Source organism: Haliotis rubra, unplaced genomic scaffold (assembly GCF_003918875.1).
Source record: "Haliotis rubra isolate DU_JTF1 unplaced genomic scaffold, ASM391887v1 Scf843, whole genome shotgun sequence".
NCBI lineage: Eukaryota > Metazoa > Mollusca > Gastropoda > Lepetellida > Haliotidae > Haliotis > Haliotis rubra.
In genome coordinates this window covers 411,299-439,160 of record NW_025767572.1, presented here as the reverse complement: position 1 = coordinate 439,160, position 27,862 = coordinate 411,299, and the positions used below count along the sequence as shown (strand labels likewise).

At 40.3% G+C, this 27,862-nt stretch overlaps 1 protein-coding gene across 1 annotated transcript in view; it reads left to right on the top strand.

Annotated features, from left to right (window-relative positions):
- Positions 1–505: 505 nt before the first annotated feature.
- Positions 506–27,862, top strand: part of LOC124262531 (dnaJ homolog subfamily C member 13-like) — a 37,926-nt gene continuing 10,569 nt past the window's right edge. Inside the window, exons 1-8 of the mRNA XM_046697035.1 lie at positions 506–616; positions 1,205–1,480; positions 3,692–3,773; positions 5,657–5,873; positions 18,646–18,825; positions 19,849–19,989; positions 23,012–23,152; positions 24,091–24,190. Of these exons, the coding sequence (XP_046552991.1) occupies positions 1,240–1,480; positions 3,692–3,773; positions 5,657–5,873; positions 18,646–18,825; positions 19,849–19,989; positions 23,012–23,152; positions 24,091–24,190 (1,102 nt within the window). The 5' untranslated portion in view covers positions 506–616; positions 1,205–1,239. The remainder of the gene's footprint in view (positions 617–1,204; positions 1,481–3,691; positions 3,774–5,656; positions 5,874–18,645; positions 18,826–19,848; positions 19,990–23,011; positions 23,153–24,090; positions 24,191–27,862) is intronic.

Here is a 27,862-nt window from a genome sequence, read left to right as displayed (position 1 = left end):
AATGCCAGGATAACATATGTTACACACAATGCCAGGATAATATATGTTACACACAGTGCCAGGATAACATGTTACACACAATGCCAGGATAACATATGTTACACACAATGCCAGGATAACATATGTTACACACCATGCCAGGATAACATGCTACACACAGTGCCAGGTTTACAAATCCTTAAATGGCGAGGCGATTCAAATACTGATCAATGTTTTGCCTGTATAAAACAATGACTGAATCTATGTTGTTGTTACTGTTATTTATTCTCATTATAAGAGCAGTGTTAGTGACATAGATGATATTGAAAATTTCAAAGGTATATTTTTGTTTTTTCCCCAAATTTGTGAATTCATTCACTATTAATTTGTGTTACCATAACAGGCTAATAAAATCATTGCTTCATGATTTAATGTTCTATGTGAGCAGTGTGGTTGCACCAGTTTCATGTCAAAGCTGTAGTGACAAGATTTCTTTTGTTCATGGACAAACATAAGATGTTGTGACTTGTTTTTTAGGTGATCAATTGTGTGACTGGTTGCCAAGAGTGTGTAAATGACATTGCAGCAGCAGAGGTGCTGTCCTACCTCCTCCTTACTCTACAGAGCATACCGCAGTGTGAGTATAACAGAAGGCGACAGGTTGCCAAGTGTAGTTACGTGCTGCATTTCTTAGCAAGTCTTAGTCTTAGCAATTAAACTCTTATAATTATTAGTCTTGAATAGGCATTGAACTGTAAAACATGTGTGACTTTAATGTTTTAAACTTTTATTGGGTTCTTATATTACAAGACACAGTGGTTCAGATTTTAATACCTTTATCAAGCAAGTATTTATCCTTCAAAGCTGGTTGCTAAGAACATTCTGACTTACTATCAGAGTTAGTAGAATTTTGTAGAAGAATAGGAAGCTATCCAGACATTTGACACAGCTTTATCAGTAGATTTATTCTTGGAAGAAAATATTCTCAGGATGAAAAGTTTGAGATTTAAACAGGAAGAATCCCATACCAAGAATATATCAGTTGAGAAAGCGGTGTCTGGATAACTCCCCATCTTGAAAAGATCATCATAATTCCATAGGTACCAATCCAGCATCCAAATAGTGGATATGGTTGCCTAAAACAGAGGAATTTGTTCTGATGGAATCATTACTTCTAAAATATATGTGCAACTTGTTGGTAAATCAAGTACTTTCTTCTTGTTAGGTCGTTTATTGACCCTGGAGAGCCTGTTTGCCCTAATGTCAAGCACAAAGGTAGTGAAGGAATCCATGACCAAGGGAGCCCTTATCTATCTTCTTGATCTCTTCTGTAATGCCACACATCCACAGATTCGTGAAAAAACTGCAGAGCTGTTTGCAAAGATGTTAGCAGACAAACTGATTGGGCCGAAGGTCCGTATTATTCTGAACAAGTTCCTTCCTGCAATATTCATGGATGCCATGCGGGATTCACCTGAAGCTAGTGTCCACATGTTTGAAGGTAAGGAAAATTTTCATAATTTAAGGTAATTGAACATTAATTATCATTGCCTATGTGTAACAGCTGGAACATAGAGTAATGTCCAAAAACATGACTTGCTGTGGGGTGTGAATCCATATATTCAGCGGATGTAGTAATAGAAGGAGAAGAAGAGAACCGTGTAAACAAATGTTACATTTATCAAACATTGGAATATGACAGTGTATGACATGCAACATATAAAAACATTTGTTCTACACACATCTGTCACAAACACACATCAAAATAACATTACCTCTCTAATTGTTCTCAGAATTTGGCTTTACATCACATACAATCTACACTCTTGATAAATGTAATTTTGAAGTTCGAATTGAATTATTAATTATCCCTATGAATTTTACAACCAGAATAAGCTAAGCGGAACATAGCATCATGTTTAGACCTACAATATGTTAACTTCACTTTTAGGCTAGAACTTTAATGTATAAGCTAGCTGTTATAAAACATTATTCCTTTTTATCCACCTGGCATATTTCTTTTCCGGAAGATTCTCCAGTCTCTTGACATCTCTCTAGTCTTACACACCTAATTACCTTTGCAGAATTTGTGATAAAAAATCAGAATACTGCTCCAGGACATTAAAAACATGACAATACATGATCTATGCCATGGGAATAACCTATTCAAGCAAAACACTATTTTTTATAACATTGCTGATGTTAGTGATCACTTTTTCTGAAAATCTTAATATTTTTAGTGAGATGGCAGCTAAAATACAGCATTTATTCATTGATATAATGTTTTAATCTTTGAATTTTAACACAAGGCTTAACTATTGTTTTCAGTATTTGTGATTTTATGCACATATTTCATTTGTGTGTGATTTTGTGCACATAACTAAAAGAGCTGTGGATATCAATGACTTTTGTTGTAGGTAATATCTTCCATTAATTTTATGAATGTTCTATTTTTTAAACGAGATGGCTTGGTGGTTAAATTGACTTTCTTTGAGATGTCACAAGAGAATCTGGTTATTTTTTATAAGGATATTCCAAGTGAATAATAGTCCTTGGATGGGTTACTGTGTGGGGCAACATGGGGCCACAATGGGGCCAATTACATGCACAAGTGACTTAATTAGGAGATAAACATTCTGTGTTGGAAAATCAGAGGTATATAATGAAATTATAATAGCTCTAAATTTGATTTAAAAATAAACTTTAAAGCTATTTTAATTTTGTTATATACATTTTGTACCTCTGATTTTCCAACACAGTATGTTTATCTCCATTCTACCATAACCGCGCTATTAAGATTGTAAAAATGAACTATTTACCGTCACTCATTCAGAGGTATATAATGTGATTATATACCTAGGAATGACTTTAATTAACCAATCACAATCCAGTAGAATTCTAAATGTGCCTCTGTTAAACTGACATGGCAATATGACTGTTAACAGTCACCGAACAGTAAGCTTGGGCTGCTGATGTGCTTTTAAGTTTTATGGCTTGACATTCCCCATGGAAAGAGTGCCATACAAATGGAATGTTACCAAGAGATAAATCAGTAGTGATGCATATGTGCTCAACATAACTCAAGATGAAAGTCATCAGTACGAGCACATAAATCAAGTGTTATACTTGGGATTAGTACAGATAATAGTACTTTTGGGGTTGAGTCCCATCTGGGATTCGAACCCACACTCTCTTAGTGAGGCACCTTAGTACCAGCACACAAAGTCAACTATTACCCAATTTACCCATCATTACTGTCATGAAAATGGAAGTTTGACAACTTTTTTTCCAAATCACGTACTTTGTGTACCCCTTTGACAAGTGGCAGTGTGTATTCTCAGTATGAGCAGACCCTTGAAGATCCGTGGTAGAATAGGTCTACAGCAACCCAGCCACAAAAGACGACTATGCTTGTCGTAAGAGGCGACTAACGGGATTGGGTGGTAAGGCTCGCTGACTTGGTTGACACATCATCTGTTCCCAATTATGCAGATCATTGCTCATGCTGTTGATCACTGGATTGTCTGGTCCAGACTCGATTATGTACAGACCGCCACCATATAGCTGGAATATTGCTGAATGCAGCTTAAAACTAAACTCACTCACTCATTCTCAGTATGAGCATATATCCATATGCTAGAAGAAGCATTTTGGAAATGCATTTGTATCTATTCATGCTCAAATATATGACCTGTTTTGTTTTGTCCTGTAGGTTCTCATGAAAACCCAGAATTGATTTGGAATGATGAGGCAAGGGAGAAAGTGTCTGATACAGTGCGCAAACTCAAGGATGGGTATGTACAGGATTCTCTATTCCTATATGACAGGATAGTACATATTTTTGTGTAGTATAAATATGACTGATGTGAACATACCTGGACTTCTTCTGCTTGGACAAAGCATTGTAAAACAAGGACAAGAAAAAAATATGCAGAAATTTTGTATACATCAAGTGGAAGCTCCACATGTCGAGCTCGATCATTTAGACTTTCAGATTTAGATTCAAGTAATTTTAAAACTATCTGATTTCGTTCACCTGTGTAGTGTAAATATATGTCCCCAATAGTCAATTTACCAGTAACACGTACATACAGTATGTATGCATGTATCTGCAATGTCCTTGTTCATCAGAACTTTATGAGAGACTGATTATATTGTATTTCATGTTGTTCATTTTGTGTACTGCTTTTTATGATAATGGAGAAAATAAAGGATATATATCTATCATGCATTTTCTGACTTTAGACACTGCCTCCATGGTCTAGTTGATAGAGCCTATGTCAGGAGAGTAGATTACTTTAGACACTGCCTCCATGGTCTAGTTGATAGAGCCTATGTCAGGAGAGTAGATTACTTTAGACACTGCTCCAATGGCCTATTGATAGAGCCTATGTCAGGAGAGTAGATTACTTTAGACACTGCCTCCATGGTCTAGTTGATAGAGCCTATGTCAGGAGAGTAGATTACTTTAGACACTGCTTCCATGGTCTAGTTGATAGAGCCTATGTCAGGAGAGTAGATTACTGTGAGTTCAAACATCAGCTGCTTTACTGCAAGAGCCATTACAACACTCATATTTGTTTTATCATAATGGGAATATAACAAGCACTAATTATCTTGGGGATTGGGAGTCTACAGACTGTGAATTTATGTTAGACTGTGACATCATATCTCAGTGGGATGGCATGATTAGACCCGCAATAGTGTAGACCAGTACAAACAGCCATGCACAGACACACATACAGGTTAAATCTCAACTCACTTCATCAAATTTGGATGTTATGAATAATAAAAGAGGATGTAAATTTGTCTTTTAGTGACACTGCATAGGGCATGCCTTTTCACCCACATAGAAATAATCTCACTCAACCAGGATGCTTACTTTTAAAGTTTCATTACATTTGGAATTTCTGTTTTAACATTTCTCTGCATATGTTGTGTATGTTTCCAAGCCAATGTGATACCATTCAAAGGGAAGTGTGTGTCACACATATACTGAACAACATTAGAAACGCACCACACTATAATGCACCGACGATGCTCAGATATCATGGTACATTTCAGTCTGATGGGGATATTTTGTATTATATGGGTGGTGCGTTTCAAATGTTGTTCAGTTTATATAGGTACTACAAGGCATATGGCATTTTCTGTTTAAGTTTTCTGAACTTCAGTAATTCAGTAATTAGAAGTGGTCAGTGTTTCATGTAAAAGCAAAGTACTTGTAGTTGTATGATGCAGTACATCAAACTACTGATATCACACTTGAAAGTTTTAAAGTGTTGCCCATAAAAGTATGGTACCCAGCAAATTAGTTTGTGTTTTGATAGTAAGATAAGAGATGAGAAAAGACTATTATCCGTAGGAAATTTGTATTGCACAGTTGATCAGCACTAAAATTTGAATAAAGAGAATATATGACATTAAAATACATACACAAGAAAATAGGACACGTACTAATGTAACCACAGATTTTAAAAAATTGTGACTGAAACTTACATGAATGAAACTGGGGCCATACTTGTATCATGTCTGTGTAATCACACCTTTCATGTATTCATGTTACGCAGGGGTACCCTTCAGGTATTCATGTTACGCAGGAGTATCTTTATACCTAGAAAAGAAGTGAAAACGTTTTGCATATTAATGTTACATCTTTTGTTTGCTGAAACAACAGGCATTACAAAGCCCAAAGAGAAGATGCAGACACAAAATGGAACTTGAAAGAGGACTTTGCAGTGGTTTATACAGATGTTGAGGGGGAGCTCATTGTCGGTGGAGTGATTCTTCGACTCTTCATCGCCAATCCAGCATGGGTATTGCGTCGACCAAAAGAGTTCTTGACAGAACTCCTGGAAAAGTGGACACAGTTAACGGACATGACTAACCCTAATGTGAGTTGACCAGGGCTGCTGCAGTATCAGTGTGTATCCAAGTCACAATCAGGGGGGTTTGAAAAGTTTTTCACCAGTTAATGATAAATGAGTACCATTGAAATTGAATGTCCTAGCAGATTGACTCTCCAGGAGTCTTATTTTCCAGAGAATGATCTCTTCACCCAGAGCAACTCATGTGGATCACATCTATTTTGGACAGGGGCGGTGGGGTAGCCTAGTGATTAAAACGTTCGCTCATCACACCAAAGACCTGGGTTTGATTCCCCACATGGTGTCCCATGCCGCAATATTGCTAGAATATTGCTAAAAGCGGCGTAAAACCATACTCACTCACTATTTTGGACTTTCCCCCAAAAAGGGATTTTACTCTGCTGACTACTTATCCTGGGTAGGCACATGACATTACTGTTGGTATTTTACACTGCTGACTACTTATCCTGGGTAGGCACATGGCATTAGTGTTGGTATTTTACTCTGCTGACTACTTATCCTGGGTAGGCACATGACATTAGCATTGGTATTTTACACTGCTGACTACTTATCCTGAGTGGGCACATGGCATTAGTGTTGGTATTTTACACTGCTGACTACTTATCCTGGGTAGGCACATGGCATTAGTGTTGGTATTTTACACTGCTGACTACTTATCCTGGGTAGGCACATGACATTAGTGTTGGTATTTTACACTGCTGACTACTTATCTTGGGTAGGCACATGACATTACTGTTGGTATTTTACACTGCTGACTACTTATCCTGGGTAGGCACATGACATTAGTGTTGGTATTGTACACTGCTGACTACTTATCCTGGGTAGGCACATGGCATTACTGTTGGTATTTTACACTGCTGACTACTTATCCTGGGTAGGCACATGACATTAGTGTTGGTATTTTACACTGCTGACTTCTTATCCTGGGTAGGCACATGGCATTAGTGTTGGTATTTTACACTGCTGACTACTTATCCTGGGTAGGCACATGGCATTAGTGTTGGTATTTTACACTGCTGACTACTTATCCTGGGTAGGCACATGACATTAGTGTTGGTATTTTACACTGCTGACTACTTATCCTGGGTAGGCACATGGCATTAGTGTTGGTATTTTACACTGCTGACTACTTATCCTGGGTAGGCACATGGCATTAGTGTTGGTATTTTACACTGCTGACTACTTATCCTGGGTGGGCACATGGCATTACTGTTGGTATTTTACACTGCTGACTACTTATCCTGGGTAGGCACATGACATTAGTGTTGGTATTTTACACTGCTGACTACTTATCCTGAGTGGGCACATGGCATTAGTGTTGGTATTTTACACTGCTGACTACTTATCCTGAGTGGGCACATGGCATTAGTGTTGGTATTTTACACTGCTGACTACTTATCCTGGGTAGGCACATGGCATTAGTGTTGGTATTTTACACTGCTGACTACTTATCCTGGGTAGGCACATGGCATTAGTGTTGGTATTTTACACTGCTGACTACTTATCCTGGGTAGGCACATGGCATTAGTGTTGGTATTTTACACTGCTGACTACTTATCCTGGGTAGGCACATGACATTACTGTTGGTATTTTACACTGCTGACTACTTATCCTGCGGGGTAGGCACATGGCATTAGTGTTGGTATTGTACACTGCTGACTACTTATCCTGGGTAGGCACATGGCATTAGTGTTGGTATTTTACACTGCTGACTACTTATCCTGGGTAGGCACATGGCATTACTGTTGGTATTTTACACTGCTGACTACTTATCCTGGGTAGGCACATGACATTAGTGTTGGTATTGTACACTGCTGACTACTTATCCTGGGTAGGCACATGGCATTACTGTTGGTATTTTACACTGCTGACTACTTATCCTGGGTAGGCACATGACATTAGTGTTGGTATTTTACACTGCTGACTACTTATCCTGGGTAGGCACATGGCATTAGTGTTGGTATTTTACACTGCTGACTACTTATCCTGGGTAGGCACATGGCATTAGTGTTGGTATTTTACACTGCTGACTACTTATCCTGAGTGGGCACATGGCATTAGTGTTGGTATTTTACACTGCTGACTACTTATCCTGGGTAGGCACATGGCATTAGTGTTGGTATTTTACACTGCTGACTACTTATCCTGGGTAGGCACATGACATTAGTGTTGGTATTTTACACTGCTGACTACTTATCCTGGGTAGGCACATGGCATTAGTGTTGGTATTTTACACTGCTGACTACTTATCCTGGGTAGGCACATGACATTAGTGTTGGTATTTTACACTGCTGACTACTTATCCTGGGTAGGCACATGGCATTACTGTTGGTATTTTACACTGCTGACTACTTATCCTGGGTAGGCACATGACATTAGTGTTGGTATTTTACACTGCTGACTACTTATCCTGGGTAGGCACATGGCATTAGTGTTGGTATTTTACACTGCTGACTACTTATCCTGGGTAGGCACATGGCATTAGTGTTGGTATTTTACACTGCTGACTACTTATCCTGGGTAGGCACATGGCATTAGTGTTGGTATTTTACACTGCTGACTACTTATCCTGGGTAGGCACATGGCATTAGTGTTGGTATTTTACACTGCTGACTACTTATCCTGGGTAGGCACATGGCATTAGTGTTGGTATTTTACACTGCTGACTACTTATCCTGGGTGGGCACATGGCATTACTGTTGGTATTTTACACTGCTGACTACTTATCCTGGGTAGGCACATGGCATTAGTGTTGGTATTTTACACTGCTGACTACTTATCCTGGGTAGGCACATGGCATTAGTGTTGGTATTTTACACTGCTGACTACTTATCCTGGGTGGGCACATGGCATTAGTGTTGGTATTTTACACTGCTGACTACTTATCCTGGGTAGGCACATGGCATTAGTGTTGGTATTTTACACTGCTGACTACTTATCCTGGGTAGGCACATGACATTACTGTTGGTATTTTACACTGCTGACTACTTATCCTGGGTAGGCACATGGCATTAGTGTTGGTATTTTACACTGCTGACTACTTATCCTGGGTAGGCACATGGCATTAGTGTTGGTATTTTACACTGCTGACTACTTATCCTGGGTAGGCACATGGCATTAGTGTTGGTATTTTACACTGCTGACTACTTATCCTGGGTAGGCACATGGCATTAGTGTTGGTATTTTACACTGCTGACTACTTATCCTGGGTAGGCACATGGCATTAGTGTTGGTATTTTACACTGCTGACTACTTATCCTGGGTAGGCACATGGCATTAGTGTTGGTATTTTACACTGCTGACTACTTATCCTGGGTGGGCACATGGCATTACTGTTGGTATTTTACACTGCTGACTACTTATCCTGGGTAGGCACATGGCATTAGTGTTGGTATTTTACACTGCTGACTACTTATCCTGGGTAGGCACATGGCATTAGTGTTGGTATTTTACACTGCTGACTACTTATCCTGGGTAGGCACATGGCATTAGTGTTGGTATTTTACACTGCTGACTACTTATCCTGGGTAGGCACATGGCATTAGTGTTGGTATTTTACACTGCTGACTACTTATCCTGGGTAGGCACATGGCATTAGTGTTGGTATTTTACACTGCTGACTACTTATCCTGGGTAGGCACATGGCATTAGTGTTGGTATTTTACACTGCTGACTACTTATCCTGGGTGGGCACATGGCACTACTGTTGGTATTTTACACTGCTGACTACTTATCCTGGGTAGGGCACATGGCATTAGTGTTGGTATTTTACACTGCTGACTACTTATCCTGGGTAGGCACATGGCATTAGTGTTGGTATTTTACACTGCTGACTACTTATCCTGGGTAGGCACATGGCATTAGTGTTGGTATTTTACACTGCTGACTACTTATCCTGGGTAGGCACATGGCATTAGTGTTGGTATTTTACACTGCTGACTACTTATCCTGGGTAGGCACATGGCATTAGTGTTGGTATTTTACACTGCTGACTACTTATCCTGGGTAGGCACATGGCATTAGTGTTGGTATTTTTTTACACTGCTGACTACTTATCCTGGGTAGGCACATGGCATTAGTGTTGGTATTTTACACTGCTGACTACTTATCCTGGGTAGGCACATGGCATTAGTGTTGGTATTTTACACTGCTGACTACTTATCCTGGGTAGGCACATGGCATTAGTGTTGGTATTTTACACTGCTGACTACTTATCCTGGGTAGGCACATGGCATTAGTGTTGGTATTTTACACTGCTGACTACTTATCCTGGGTAGGCACATGGCATTAGTGTTGGTATTTTACACTGCTGACTACTTATCCTGGGTAGGCACATGGCATTAGTGTTGGTATTTTACACTGCTGACTACTTATCCTGGGTGGGCACATGACATTAGTTAGTGTTGGTATTTTACACTGCTGACTACTTATCCTGGGTAGGCACATGGCATTAGTGTTGGTATTTTACACTGCTGACTACTTATCCTGGGTAGGCACATGGCATTAGTGTTGGTATTTTACACTGCTGACTACTTATCCTGGGTAGGCACATGGCATTAGTGTTGGTATTTTGACTACACACTGCTGACTACTTATCCTGGGTAGGCACATGGCATTAGTGTTGGTATTTTACACTGCTGACTACTTATCCTGGGTAGGCACATGGCATTAGTGTTGGTATTTTACACTGCTGACTACTTATCCTGGGTAGGCACATGACATTAGTGTTGGTATTTTACACTGCTGACTACTTATCCTGGGTAGGCACATGGCATTAGTGTTGGTATTTTACACTGCTGACTACTTATCCTGAGTGGGCACATGGCATTAGTGTTGGTATTTTACACTGCTGACTACTTATCCTGGGTAGGCACATGGCATTAGTGTTGGTATTTTACACTGCTGACTACTTATCCTGGGTAGGCACATGGCATTAGTGTTGGTATTTTACACTGCTGACTACTTATCCTGGGTAGGCACATGGCATTACTGTTGGTATTTTGCACTGCTGACTACTTATCCTGAGTGGGCACATGGCATTAGTGTTGGTATTTTACACTGCTGACTACTTATCCTGGGTAGGCACATGGCATTAGTGTTGGTATTTTACACTGCTGACTACTTATCCTGGGTAGGCACATGGCATTAGTGTTGGTATTTTACACTGCTGACTACTTATCCTGGGTAGGCACATGGCATTAGTGTTGGTATTTTACACTGCTGACTACTTATCCTGGGTAGGCACATGGCATTAGTGTTGGTATTTTACACTGCTGACTACTTATCCTGGGTAGGCACATGGCATTAGTGTTGGTATTTTACACTGCTGACTACTTATCCTGGGTAGGCACATGGCATTAGTGTTGGTATTTTACACTGCTGACTACTTATCCTGGGTAGGCACATGGCATTAGTGTTGGTATTTTTTTACACTGCTGACTACTTATCCTGGGTAGGCACATGGCATTAGTGTTGGTATTTTACACTGCTGACTACTTATCCTGGGTAGGCACATGGCATTAGTGTTGGTATTTTACACTGCTGACTACTTATCCTGGGTAGGCACATGGCATTAGTGTTGGTATTTTACACTGCTGACTACTTATCCTGGGTAGGCACATGGCATTAGTGTTGGTATTTTACACTGCTGACTACTTATCCTGGGTAGGCACATGGCATTAGTGTTGGTATTTTACACTGCTGACTACTTATCCTGGGTAGGCACATGGCATTAGTGTTGGTATTTTACACTGCTGACTACTTATCCTGGGTAGGCACATGGCATTAGTGTTGGTATTTTACACTGCTGACTACTTATCCTGGGTAGGCACATGGCATTAGTGTTGGTATTTTACACTGCTGACTACTTATCCTGGGTGGGCACATGGCATTAGTGTTGGTATTTTACACTGCTGACTACTTATCCTGGGTAGGCACATGGCATTAGTGTTGGTATTTTACACTGCTGACTACTTATCCTGGGTAGGCACATGGCATTAGTGTTGGTATTTTACACTGCTGACTACTTATCCTGGGTAGGCACATGGCATTAGTGTTGGTATTTTACACTGCTGACTACTTATCCTGGGTAGGCACATGGCATTAGTGTTGGTATTTTACACTGCTGACTACTTATCCTGGGTAGGCACATGGCATTAGTGTTGGTATTTTACACTGCTGACTACTTATCCTGGGTAGGCACATGGCATTAGTGTTGGTATTTTACACTGCTGACTACTTATCCTGGGTAGGCACATGGCATTAGTGTTGGTATTTTACACTGCTGACTACTTATCCTGGGTAGGCACATGGCATTAGTGTTGGTATTTTACACTGCTGACTACTTATCCTGGGTAGGCACATGGCATTAGTGTTGGTATTTTACACTGCTGACTACTTATCCTGGGTAGGCACATGGCATTAGTGTTGGTATTTTACACTGCTGACTACTTATCCTGAGTGGGCACATGGCATTAGTGTTGGTATTTTACACTGCTGACTACTTATCCTGGGTAGGCACATGGCATTAGTGTTGGTATTTTACACTGCTGACTACTTATCCTGGGTAGGCACATGGCATTAGTGTTGGTATTTTACACTGCTGACTACTTATCCTGGGTAGGCACATGGCATTAGTGTTGGTATTTTACACTGCTGACTACTTATCCTGGGTAGGCACATGGCATTAGTGTTGGTATTTTACACTGCTGACTACTTATCCTGGGTAGGCACATGGCATTAGTGTTGGTATTTTACACTGCTGACTACTTATCCTGGGTAGGCACATGGCATTAGTGTTGGTATTTTACACTGCTGACTACTTATCCTGGGTAGGCACATGGCATTAGTGTTGGTATTTTACACTGCTGACTACTTATCCTGGGTAGGCACATGGCATTAGTGTTGGTATTTTACACTGCTGACTACTTATCCTGGGTGGGCACATGGCATTAGTGGTGGTATTTTACACTGCTGACTACTTATCCTGGGTAGGCACATGGCATTAGTGTTGGTATTTTACACTGCTGACTACTTATCCTGGGTAGGCACATGGCATTAGTGTTGGTATTTTACACTGCTGACTACTTATCCTGGGTAGGCACATGGCATTAGTGTTGGTATTTTACACTGCTGACTACTTATCCTGGGTAGGCACATGGCATTAGTGTTGGTATTTTACACTGCTGACTACTTATCCTGGGTAGGCACATGGCATTAGTGTTGGTATTTTACACTGCTGACTACTTATCCTGGGTAGGCACATGGCATTAGTGTTGGTATTTTACACTGCTGACTACTTATCCTGGGTAGGCACATGGCATTACTGTTGGTATTTTACACTGCTGACTACTTATCCTGGGTGGCACATGGCATTAGTGTTGGTATTTTACACTGCTGACTACTTATCCTGGGTAGGCACATGGCATTAGTGTTGGTATTTTACACTGCTGACTACTTATCCTGGGTGGGCACATGGCATTAGTGTTGGTATTTTACACTGCTGACTACTTATCCTGGGTAGGCACATGGCATTAGTGTTGGTATTTTACACTGCTGACTACTTATCCTGGGTAGGCACATGGCATTAGTGTTGGTATTTTTACACTGCTGACTACTTATCCTGGGTAGGCACATGGCATTAGTGTTGGTATTTTACACTGCTGACTACTTATCCTGGGTAGGCACATGGCATTAGTGTTGGTATTTTACACTGCTGACTACTTATCCTGGGTAGGCACATGGCATTAGTGTTGGTATTTTACACTGCTGACTACTTATCCTGGGTAGGCACATGGCATTAGTGTTGGTATTTTACACTGCTGACTACTTATCCTGGGTAGGCACATGGCATTAGTGTTGGTATTTTACACTGCTGACTACTTATCCTGGGTAGGCACATGGCATTAGTGTTGGTATTTTACACTGCTGACTACTTATCCTGGGTAGGCACATGGCATTAGTGTTGGTATTTTACACTGCTGACTACTTATCCTGGGTAGGCACATGGCATTAGTGTTGGTATTTTACACTGCTGACTACTTATCCTGGGTAGGCACATGGCATTAGTGTTGGTATTTTACACTGCTGACTACTTATCCTGGGTAGGCACATGGCATTAGTGTTGGTATTTTACACTGCTGACTACTTATCCTGGGTAGGCACATGGCATTAGTGTTGGTATTTTACACTGCTGACTACTTATCCTGGGTAGGCACATGGCATTAGTGTTGGTATTTTACACTGCTGACTACTTATCCTGGGTAGGCACATGGCATTAGTGTTGGTATTTTACACTGCTGACTACTTATCCTGGGTAGGCACATGGCATTAGTGTTGGTATTTTACACTGCTGACTACTTATCCTGGGTGGGCACATGGCATTAGTGTTGGTATTTTACACTGCTGACTACTTATCCTGGGTAGGCACATGGCATTAGTGTTGGTATTTTACACTGCTGACTACTTATCCTGGGTAGGCACATGGCATTAGTGTTGGTATTTTACACTGCTGACTACTTATCCTGGGTAGGCACATGGCATTAGTGTTGGTATTTTACACTGCTGACTACTTATCCTGGTAGGCACATGTTACAGTGTTGACTACTTATCCTGGGTAGGCACATGGCATTAGTGTTGGTATTTTACACTGCTGACTACTTATCCTGGGTAGGCACATGGCATTAGTGTTGGTATTTTACACTGCTGACTACTTATCCTGGGTAGGCACATGGCATTAGTGTTGGTATTTTACACTGCTGACTACTTATCCTGGGTAGGCACATGGCATTAGTGTTGGTATTTTACACTGCTGACTACTTATCCTGGGTGGGCACATGGCATTAGTGTTGGTATTTTACACTGCTGACTACTTATCCTGGGTAGGCACATGGCATTAGTGTTGGTATTTTACACTGCTGACTACTTATCCTGGGTAGGCACATGGCATTAGTGTTGGTATTTTACACTGCTGACTACTTATCCTGGGTAGGCACATGGCATTAGTGTTGGTATTTTACACTGCTGACTACTTTATCCTGGTATTTTACACTGCTGACACTTATCCTGGCATTAGTGTTGGTATTTTACACTGCTGACTACTTATCCTGGGTAGGCACATGGCATTAGTGTTGGTATTTTACACTGCTGACTACTTATCCTGGGTAGGCACATGGCATTAGTGTTGGTATTTTACACTGCTGACTACTTATCCTGGGTAGGCACATGGCATTAGTGTTGGTATTTTTACACTGCTGACTACTTATCCTGGGTAGGCACATGGCATTAGTGTTGGTATTTTACACTGCTGACTACTTATCCTGGGTAGGCACATGGCATTAGTGTTGGTATTTTACATCCTGCTGACTACTGTTGGTATTATCCTGGGTAGGCACATGGCATTAGTGTTGGTATTTTACACTGCTGACTACTTATCCTGGGTAGGCACATGGCATTAGTGTTGGTTGACTACTTATCCTGGGTATGTTTTTACACTGCTGACTACTTATCCTGGGTAGGGCATTAGTGTTGGTATTTTACACTGCTGACTACTTATCCTGGGTAGGCACATGGCATTAGTGTTGGTATTTTACACTGCTGACTACTTATCCTGGGTAGGCACATGGCATTAGTGTTGGTATTTTACACTGCTGACTACTTATCCTGGGTAGGCACATGGCATTAGTGTTGGTATTTTACACTGCTGACTACTTATCCTGGGTGGGCACATGGCATTAGTGTTGGTATTTTACACTGCTGACTACTTATCCTGGGTAGGCACATGGCATTAGTGTTGGTATTTTACACTGCTGACTACTTATCCTGGGTAGGCACATGGCATTAGTGTTGGTATTTTACACTGCTGACTACTACTTATCCTGGGTAGGCACATGGCATTAGTGTTGGTATTTTACACTGCTGACTACTTATCCTGGGTAGGCACATGGCATTAGTGTTGGTATTTTACACTGCTGACTACTTATCCTGGGTAGGCACATGGCATTAGTGTTGGTTTTTACACTGCTGACTACTTATCCTGGGTACATGGCATTAGTGTTGGTATTTTTGACTGCTTATCTACTTATCCTGGGTGGGCACATGGCATTAGTGTTGGTATTTTACACTGCTGACTACTTATCCTGGGTAGGCACATGGCATTAGTGTTGGTATTTTACACTGCTGACTACTTATCCTGGGTAGGCACATGGCATTAGTGTTGGTATTTTACACTGCTGACTACTTATCCTGAGTGGGCACATGGCATTAGTGTTGGTATTTTACACTGCTGACTACTTATCCTGGGTAGGCACATGGCATTAGTGTTGGTATTTTACACTGCTGACTACTTATCCTGGGTAGGCACATGGCATTAGTGTTGGTATTTTACACTGCTGACTACTTATCCTGGGTAGGCACATGGCATTAGTGTTGGTATTTTACACTGCTGACTACTTATCCTGGGTAGGCACATGGCATTAGTGTTGGTATTTTACACTGCTGACTACTTATCCTGGGTAGGCACATGGCATTAGTGTTGGTATTTTACACTGCTGACTACTTATCCTGGGTAGGCACATGGCATTAGTGTTGGTATTTTACACTGCTGACTACTTATCCTGGGTAGGCACATGGCATTAGTGTTGGTATTTTACACTGCTGACTACTTATCCTGGGTAGGCACATGGCATTAGTGTTGGTATTTTACACTGCTGACTACTTATCCTGGGTAGGCACATGGCATTAGTGTTGGTATTTTACACTGCTGACTACTTATCCTGGGTAGGCACATGGCATTAGTGTTGGTATTTTACACTGCTGACTACTTATCCTGGGTAGGCACATGGCATTAGTGTTGGTATTTTACACTGCTGACTACTTATCCTGGGTAGGCACATGGCATTAGTGTTGGTATTTTACACTGCTGACTACTTATCCTGGGTAGGCACATGGCATTAGTGTTGGTATTTTTTTACACTGCTGACTACTTATCCTGGGTAGGCACATGGCATTAGTGTTGGTATTTTACACTGCTGACTACTTATCCTGGGTAGGCACATGGCATTAGTGTTGGTATTTTACACTGCTGACTACTTATCCTGGGTAGGCACATGGCATTAGTGTTGGTATTTTACACTGCTGACTACTTATCCTGGGTAGGCACATGGCATTAGTGTTGGTATTTTACACTGCTGACTACTTATCCTGGGTAGGCACATGGCATTAGTGTTGGTATTTTACACTGCTGACTACTTATCCTGGGTAGGCACATGGCATTAGTGTTGGTATTTTACACTGCTGACTACTTATCCTGGGTAGGCACATGGCATTAGTGTTGGTATTTTACACTGCTGACTACTTATCCTGGGTAGGCACATGTTGGCATTTTACACTGCTGGTATTTCCTGGGTGGGCACATGCTGACTTTACACTGCTGACTACTTATCCTGGGTAGGCACATGGCATTAGTGTTGGTATTTTACACTGCTGACTACTTATCCTGGGTAGGCACATGACATTAGTGTTGGTATTTTACACTGCTGACTACTTATCCTGGGTAGGCACATGGCATTAGTGTTGGTATTTTACACTGCTGACTACTTATCCTGGGTGGGCACATGGCATTAGTGTTGGTATTTTACACTGCTGACTACTTATCCTGGGTAGGCACATGGCATTAGTGTTGGTATTTTACACTGCTGACTACTTATCCTGGGTAGGCACATGACATTACTGTTGGTATTTTACACTGCTGACTACTTATCCTGGGTAGGCACATGGCATTACTGTTGGTATTTTACACTGCTGACTACTTATCCTGGGTAGGCACATGGCATTAGTGTTGGTATTTTACACTGCTGACTACTTATCCTGGGTGGGCACATGGCATTAGTGTTGGTATTTTACACTGCTGACTACTTATCCTGGGTAGGCACATGGCATTACTGTTGGTATTTTACACTGCTGACTACTTATCCTGGGTAGGCACATGACATTAGTGTTGGTATTTTACACTGCTGACTACTTATCCTGGGTAGGCACATGGCATTACTGTTGGTATTTTGCACTGCTGACTACTTATCCTGGGTAGGCACATGGCATTAGTGTTGGTATTTTACACTGCTGACTACTTATCCTGGGTGGGCACATGACATTAGTGTTGGTATTTTACACTGCTGACTACTTATCCTGGGTGGGCACATGGCATTAGTGTTGGTATTTTACACTGCTGACTACTTATCCTGGGTAGGCACATGGCATTAGTGTTGGTATTTTACACTGCTGACTACTTATCCTGGGTAGGCACATGGCATCAGTGTTGGTATTTTACACTGCTGACTACTTATCCTGGGTAGGCACATGGCATTAGTGTTGGTATTTTACACTGCTGACTACTTATCCTGAGTGGGCACATGGCATTAGTGTTGGTATTTTACACTGCTGACTACTTATCCTGGGTAGGCACATGGCATTAGTGTTGGTATTTTACACTGCTGACTACTTATCCTGGGTAGGCACATGGCATTAATGTTGGTATTTTACACTGCTGACTACTTATCCTGGGTAGGCACATGGCATTAGTGTTGGTATTTTACACTGCTGACTACTTATCCTGGGTAGGCACATGGCATTACTGTTGGTATTTTACACTGCTGACTACTTATCCTGAGTGGGCAGATGGCATTAGTGTTGTTTATTTTGCAATGTCCTGTAAATAGAACCTTGTTATGTTGTCATTGTTTGGCCAACATGAGTCAGGTATTGAAAGCTACATCTCTTTCAGGGAGAGGTACTTGAAACAGTGACAACTGCAGTGGTGTGTCTCTTCCAAACTCAGCAGACATTACTGGATCAAGTCCCCCAACTTGGCTATGTGCCAAGGGTGTTTCAGGTGATGAGTTCAAGGAATAATGCCATCCCAAAAGCAGCTATCCAGGTTGCTTACCAGTTGTCTTGTAATGAGGTAAGAGTTACAAATAAATTCTCTTATACTAAATGGTTCTTAAAGTAAGCACATTCAACACATTTTTCAGTTTTAGGCTTTAGATCTCACAAACACAGCAAAATGCTCCTGCAGGGAAAATAAGACACATAAGACTTGGTGGATCTTGTATCTATCAGAAATGTTAAACATACTGGTATATAGATATATAACAAACATGAAATATTGTGATTAAATGAATCAAGCTATAACCTACAACAAGCACCTGTTACATACATTTCCGTGGCATCACTCTGACCATCTAACTGCTCAACTGTCTAAACTCACTTCTCATACATGAAAATTTATGAACAGTGACAATATACACCAATTTGTCGTCATGAATTTTTCTGCAAAATCCGTCATAGCCCGAAACCATAAAAGCTACAAAATGAGCAGCTTAATCCTGTAGTGTAAATATAGGGATGTTAAAAAGGCTAGTACAAGTAAACAAGATAGGCCAACTTAACTTTGGTTTACACTGAGGTTGAAGGTTCTGTCAGGTAGTTGCCTCCTGACTATGAGTTGGTTGCAGCAACGTGAAGGCACATGTATATGAACAACAGATCTCACTAAACCCTGCGTATTCTAGTGGACATCCTTGGGAAGGTCCTTTCTTATATATAATAAATTAGGAAGTTGATGAAGTTAATGCTTCACCTATCAAATGGGTTTGACATTAACAATAGGAGCTTTAACCAAAAGTGTTTATAGCTATGTTATCCTTGCATGTAATTCAATTATGTTCCTATTTAATGAAATAATATAAGAAGTCTATATAAAGTTAATGTGTCATTAAATGTCTTTCTTCTTGTGGCGTGGTGTAGCCTAGTGGTTAAAGCTTTTGCTCGTCATGCTGAAGACCCGAGTTCGATTCCCCACATGGATACAATGTGTGAAGCCCTTTTCTGGTGTCCCCAGCTATGATATTATTGGAATAATTTTGCCAAAACCGGCGTAAAACCAAACTCACTTACTCACTTTGTTCTTGTATTTTGTTGTTAGCTGTGCATACGGAGTATGGCCACCACAGAATGTATTGGTGCCATGAAGCTTGCAATGAAAGTGAGACGAGACATGATTGCACTGGCTGCAGAAGCTTTGTCCAAGATGTTTGACAAGGGAGAAGAGGAACTGGTGTCACAGGTTGGCCTCTTCAGTTTTTGTTGTTATCATCTGTGTGTATTATACAGGTGATGAAATCTTTCATATGACGGGAACACAAATTAACATGCTGGAAATATTTATTTGTATAAATACATCGTGAAAAGCATTACTTCATTAAAATGTATTTATTGCAGGTAAAGAGATTGTATGTGAGGATTAAATCCGACTCTGAGGTTTTGTTTGATAAATTAAGCCTGCAGCAGACGAGAATTTCCCAAGGCCAAGGGCTCCACAAAAGAGGAGGTTTTGATCCAACTTATAAACCAACTGAAGATATACTTTAGATATAATATTAATATTTGGTATTTACTGTTAAAAGCAACTAGGAGGCGACTGGCAGCCGATATCTTGCCTTGCACAAGCAATACATGTGCTCTGCACGCGCTACCTGTGTCCTGCATGTGCACTGCCAGCAAAACCCGTCTTGTGAGGAACACATGGTTCATACAGACAAACAGTCGCATTCTTCACAGCGATCCTTCGTAGCGATCCTTCGTAGCCAATTGGATAATACCGCCAAGCTAATAAGCAAGGGTTGCAGATTAAAAAAACAGACATCAGCACAATATATTGGAAGTTTTCAATAATGTGATATTTTACGATCGTATTCAAAATTTATACAAGTAATATAAATTCAAAGTCAAGGGCTATCCTCAGAAAATCCTTGGCAATTCTGATGAAAATCCCTGGGATTTCTTGAATGCCAGCGAACTGTCTGTTGAGCTTTACTTGGTAACAGGAGAACCTGGCGAGACAACAGAGTAATGTCACTGGAGGTATATAATAGTAACAACAGCATTGCTTTTACCACAGTTTTGCCTGTCTATAAAATTCCTTGGTGGATAATCCAGATTGGATATTTGAGGGGGACAGACTTTCATATGTAGCCATTGATGTTGCCTGCCCAGCATCTCCACAGTAATCCCCCCTCACATAGTTTGGCTGATCAACTGTCCCAAGACAAGTTTGCATCTACAAGTAAAAATAATCAAGATATTGAGTAATTGATGTCAGTTCAGGTTAGAAAAGTGGCATGCTGCTGCCATATTGCCATGTGTTTCCTCCTTTTGGATCATTCCATTTAAGTATGAGGTAGATTTTGCTGTTTGCTCTGTTTGAAGCAAGAATTGATTTTGGTTTCATCTGGATTGAAAGCCTAAGAGTTGTTATTGTTTGTTTGACTACCTTATGTTTGATGTTGAGTTAAAGCAAGTAACACACTTTGTTTGAGTTGTCTGGATTAAAGTTGTTGTATGATTGACACTATACTCAATATCTCCTACTCTTGCAAGCAGTCATGTTCGTGGTGTATGAATTCCACTATCTATGCCAGAGTTAGAGGCGCTCCTCTCCCGTGTTCCTTGCCTATCTTTGGGGGAATATCGAGGGTCTACTGGTTAGACTCAGGTCAGAACACAAACAGAATGCTTACTGAGCTGAAGACCTTGAAGTTAAGAAGACATTGCCTACTGGGACCGAAGACTTGGGCCGATTGGATATCATGGAGAAGCAATGTTTTCACCTGCAATTCCAGTGATGTCCAAGATATTTTTATGGATTTAAACTTCTTTTTTATTTCCCTTCATCAGTTCACCTGATCTGGACACATCCAATCAAGGTGATTTATATTTTGATGTGCCTTTACGCTTGCCTCAACCATCGTGTGTGTACCATAAACACTTTTAGCATGTAGTGCTACAACAACATCAACTGGTGCTGTCTGATAATCCTCTTCATATTCTGTGGAGGCCAGTGTGTGGTCTGTGAAACTGAATCAGAGTGATGTCCCAAGGGAGGGGAGCAACATTGTCCTGGTTCTGGCGGCTATTGACACTACAGCCCCAATCCTATTCTGAGCCTACACTTGAAAAACATTCAGTGTTTTTTGATGGAATGTAGTATACATGTATATGTATTTCTCATTAGCTTAACTGGTGCCTTTTGATATTTTGATTATTTTCAATGTTTGCATGCCATCCAAAAATGCTTTCCATACCATATGGTCAGTTATTATTTGTTCTGAAACATCTGGAATGAACGTGTGAGATCTTCCCGCTGATGTGATAGGAGATCCCTTCATTAAAAGTAGTTATTTAATGAAATAAAAAAATATATTATGCAGGTACTTTGTGAAAGCAATTCAATGTATATACTGTTCTTGAACTACAGGGAGTATATACTGCTTTGTTAACTAGTATATACTTCTTTGTTAACTAGTATATACTGCTTTGTTAACTAGTATATACTTCTTTGTTAACTAGTATATACTGCTTCGTTAACTAGTATATACTGCTTTGTTAACTAGTATATACTGCTTCGTTAACTAGTATATACTGCTTTGCTTATATACTGCTTTGTTAACTAGTATATACTGTTAACTAGTATATACTGTTTGTTAACTAGTATATACTGCTTTGTTAACTAGTATATACTGCTTTGTTAACTAGTATATACTGCTTTGTTAACTAGTATATACTTCTTTGTTAACTAGTATATACTGCTTTGTTAACTAGTATATACTGCTTTGTTAACTAGTATATACTGTATATACTGCTTTGTTAACTAGTATATACTGCTTTGTTAACTAGTATATACTGCTTTTAACTAGTTAACTAGTTAACTATATATAACTGCTTTGTTAACTAGTATATACTGCTTTGTTAACTAGTATATACTGCTTTGTTAACTAGTATATACTGCTTTGTTAACTAGTATATACTGCTTTGTTAACTAGTATATACTGCTTTGTTAACTAGTATATACTGCTTTGTTAACTAGTATATACTGCTTTGTTAACTAGTATATACTGCTTTGTTAACTAGTATATACTGCTTTGTTAACTAGTATATACTGCTTTGTTAACTAGTATATACTGCTTTGTTAACTATATATACTGCTTTGTTAATATACTGCTAACTATATACTGCTTTGTTAACTAATACTGCTTTGTTAACTAGTATATACTGCTTTGTTAACTAAAAAGCTGCCTTTTCTTCTTCAGGCACTCAAAAATGACTTGCTGCCATTCCTTCTTCGACTACTGGAAGGAGGCCTTGAGGCTGTGGAGAACCCTGCAGCCACCAAAGCTCAGATTGTGAAGGCACTGAAGGCCATGCAGAGGAGTTTACTCTATGGAGAGCAGGTGTGTTTCTTCATTTGGTTGCTGTGAACAACTATCTCAACTCTCTCACTGCTACCTCAGACGATCTATAACCTCACTGTTCACACCCCATCATGCCACCATACATATAATGTCTTTATTCCAACTGTAAATTAAGATGTCAAACACTTAGTGAGCAAAATCAGCATCCCCCCAATCATCTCAGCTTCACCATTGTTATACACATTTTGTATACCGAGCTACAATATGGTGACATTGTTTTGTGATTTCAGTACTTCCTAATCTTTTCTCATTATGTTTCAAATTCTGCAAATAAGAATGAATTCTTTTTCTTGTACCCATGTCTGGTGTATACCCATTTTCAAATCAGCCAATCTGAAAAAGAATCTGAACAGATTTTTAACAACTGCGTGTCATGGCAAGTTACTATGGTCCTAGAGGCACAGGTGGTCTTTCCAGTAATGATGCTGATGACATAAAGTCATCGAAATCTAGGAAAAGAAACAACAGCTGAATATTAACTTGGTACAAGTTGTTTTTAGTGGCTGGAAGTTCATGATGAACCGTTAACATTAAATGGTAGAGCCAGGTGATCAAGAGATCAAGTTTGCATCTACCTGTTTTACATGATTGCTAATTGCAACTAATAATGTTTGGCTAATTCATATGTAATAACTACCACTTTGTGATTAAAGCATAAGACTTTCTGTTTCAAAGTTGTACCACATTTGAAATACTGTTTTCCAAAACTATTAATGTCTTAATTGGAAGCACTGATTGCTTTTGTTATGAAGAATACTGTGAGAGGCACAGTTCAAGGAAATGTGGCAAAGGGTTGTGGTCAGGCTGCTTCTCTGATTTCATAATATGCAAACTCTTTTCTAATTTATATTGATTTGTTTAGATGTGGCGTTCTCAGTTGGAATGTACTGTGACCTGACTGTATGTTGTATTCACAGATTACAGGGATCCTTGAAAAGTCAGCTGTATGGAAGGACTACAAAGATCAAAGACACGACCTATTCATCACCGACTCCAACATATCAGGCTATCTCACAGGTAGGACTTACTTCTCTCTACAGGGGATCACATGGAAGTCCCAGTCTATGCTTGTTATGTGTACAGCTCAGTGAACTATCGTAAATCATAAACATTTTACCGTATTCTGCTGAATTCCTTGTATGGATATCTCTTTCTATCAAGAGGTACAAGTATGTTCAAAATTGCCTTTTTTAAGGCAGCAAGGTAGGCAGGCATTTGTGATTCGGAGAAAAAGAACAAGGAGCCTGAAATTTGGATGCAAGATTGTCATGATAGCATTTCTTTTTACAATGTATGTTTCCTGAGAAACCAAAGAACAAAACAAGAGGAAACTTGACAGGTTTATTCAAACCAATGATGTTCAGAGACTTTTATAGAATCTGAATTTAAATATGGCTCGAACTACAGCCCACTTGCGGCAATAAGGATAAAGAGAGCACAGGCTTGAAGTAACAAATCTTCTATGTAATACCAGGGTGTGTTCAGGCTTGAAGTAACAAATCTTCTGTGTAATACCAGGGTGTGTTCAGGCCTGAAGTAACAAATCTTCTATGTAATACCAGGGTGTGTTCAAATCTTCTATGTAATACCAGGGTGTGTTCAGGCTTGAAGTAACAAATCTTCTATGTAATACCAGGGTGTGTTCAGGCTTGAAGTAACAAATCTTCTATGTAATACCAGGGTGTGTTCAGGCTTGAAGTAACAAATCTTCTATGTAATACCAGGGTGTGTTCAGGCTTGAAGTAACAAATCTTCTATGTAATACCAGGGTGTGTTCAGGCTTGAAGTAACAAATCTTCTATGTAATACCAGGGTGTGTTCAGGCTTGAAAATAATCAAATATTGTTCTGGAACTGAATCTATATACAAAATACAAACATGCTTGTGAATGCCCATGATAACTGGTAATTTCATCTGTGTAGCTGCATAGGGTTGAATGTGAATGTGAACTTCCGTTAATTCAGTCATACCACAGAGTGTTTGTATATGTCATGGTCAAGTTTCACATCCACAAAGTATAACAATACACATCTTTGGCAAGACAGTGGAAAGACTTCCCCTTAAATTCCATTCTAGTCAAATCATACCACCTGAATATAATAATAATAATGATAACAATAATAATAATAATAGTGCATTTATATAGCGCTATTTCTAAACATAAGGATGCTTAAAGCTCACAAACATGGTTTGATATTAAGAGTCAGGGAAAGCTTGGCGAAAGAGGAAAGTTTTTAGTAAGGATTTAAAGGATGACAACGTTTGAGAATCTTTGAGTTCTTGGGGCAGATTATTCCACTCAGTTGCTGCGGCATATGCAAATGATCTGTGACCGTAGCGGACAGTGTTTGTATTTGGGACAACAAGGAGAGACTTGGTCTGGGATCTGAGAGTTCGAGCAGGGTGGTGTGTCTGAAGAAGGTTGCAGAGATGGACTGGAGCTGATCCGGAGATACATTGGAAGGTCAGGGACAGGAGCTTGAACTTGATACGGAAGTGAACAGGAAGCCAATGAAGAGATTTGAGTGATGTGTGCCTGTTTGGGGGTAAGGGATGCAATTCTTGCGGCTGTGTTTTGAACATGCTGAAATCTGTTGATCAGAGATTTGGGAGCGTTAATCAAGAGGCAGTTACAGTAATCAAGACGTGAGATGACGAGAGAGATAATGAGGGTTATAGTAGCACTGGTGGTAAGGTGTTTTCTGATACAACTGATGTTCCTTAGGATGAAAAAGCAAGTTCTGGAGATATTGCTGACGTGGGCCTCCATAGTTAGTTGGGAGTCAAATGTGACTCCAAGGTTGGCTCGTCACGCCGAAGACCCGGGTTCGAATCCCCACATGGGTACAATGTGTAAAAGCGGCGTAAAACCAAACTCAGTCAGTCAGTCAGCCAAGGTTCCTGGCTGAGCTGGCAAGAGGAATCGGCGTTGTTCCAACTGTGATGCTGTCAAGCTGTGTTTTTTTGTGTTCGACTCACAGGTCCGGTTAGGAGTGCCTCTGTTTTCTCGTCATTCAACTTCAGTTTATTTGCGGTCATCCAATGTTTAATGTCTTGAGTAGCACTGACTGATCTTAGTGTGAGCTACTGATGCTGAGGAAGGATCCGGTCTGAAGATGTTGATGATCTGGGAATTGTCAGCATAGAAGTGCTTCGGAAGATCATAGTTTCCAATGATTTCACCCAATTGTCGAATGTAGAGGGTAAATAACACCGGTCCGAGCACTGAACCTTGTGGAACGCCCCATCTAAGCTTAAGTGCTGATGAAGATACCCCGTTGAGATGGATTGATTGATGCCTATTTTCCAGATATGATTTGAACCAAGCAAGTGCAGTTCCATCGATACCGATCTCAACTTGAAGACGGGACAGGAGACTGCTGTGGTCGATGGTGTCAAAGGCTGCGCTAAGATCTAGCAAAACCAGGAGGGCTACATTGCCTTTGTCAATTCCAGATTGCAGTTCATTCATGACATAGAGCAGGGCCGTCTCAGTGCTGTGATTTGGTCGGTACGCAGATTGGTAGGGCTCATGAAGATCATACAAAGACAGGTGTCCTGATAGACGTTGGCACACAGCCTAATGAGTTTTGAAATGTATGGAAGGTTGGAAACCGGACGATAGTTCTTTAATACATCACAGTCTAGGCCAGGTTTTGACAAGTGCAGTTTTCAAAGAGTTTGGCATGATTCCATTGGCTAAACTGAGGTTGACCAATGATGTCACAACTGGAAGGAGGATGTCAATGTTGTCGATAATCAGCGTCGGAGGAAGGGGATCTAAGGGACAAGTAGTTGGTTTAGATCTTCTAATCAACTTCAGAGTTTCGGCTTCAGTTGAAAAACAGATAAACGATTATTCTGAAACATGACAGGATCATTGTCCTCGGTGACGTCATCAAACTGTTGACGCATCGCCTCGATCTTGTCGCAGAAATAGGTTGAAAATTGTTCTGCTATTCCCAAGGTTACGTCACCAGAAGGCAAGGATGGATCAGTCTTTCTACCCATCAGGGAGAACATAAGTTTATACAGTGCCTTGGGATCAGATGTACTTTCCTCGATTTTAGCATTCATATATGTGCGTTTTGCTTGTCTAACTGTCTTATTGGAAGCATTCCTGGCAGAGACATATATCTGGTGATAGACTTCAAGTTTAGTTTTTCTCCACTTGCGCTCAGCTTTCCTACTTGCAGATTTTGCAGTCTTCACATCATCCATATATAGCCAAGGTGTATCTGGTCTGTATGGAACACTCTTTGTCACTTCAGGCGCATGTTTGTCTAACAGTTCACTGAGCACCTTGTTATACATGTCAACAAGGTCTTCAACATTAGATGCTGGTTGTAACAGAAGGGGAGAGTGTGAAAGGTCATTTCTAAATGCTTGCGTGTTGATTTTCTTCAATTTTTTTTTGCATTTTATGACTTTGATAGGAGGTTTAGGTCGGCTGGTATCCAAACACATCGTTATCAAGTGATGGTCAGAAAGTTGCATATCAGTCACTGTAGTAGACTGAATAAGAGGCTCCGTCTCTGAGCTGAGGACCCAGTCAAGAATATGTTGACACTTATGGGTTGGCTCACTGACATGCTGGACCAGTCCATAGGATCGCAGAAGAGTCATCATTTTTTACGTGTCTGGATCACTCTGATCATCGTAATGAAAGTTCAGGTCTCCCATAACCAG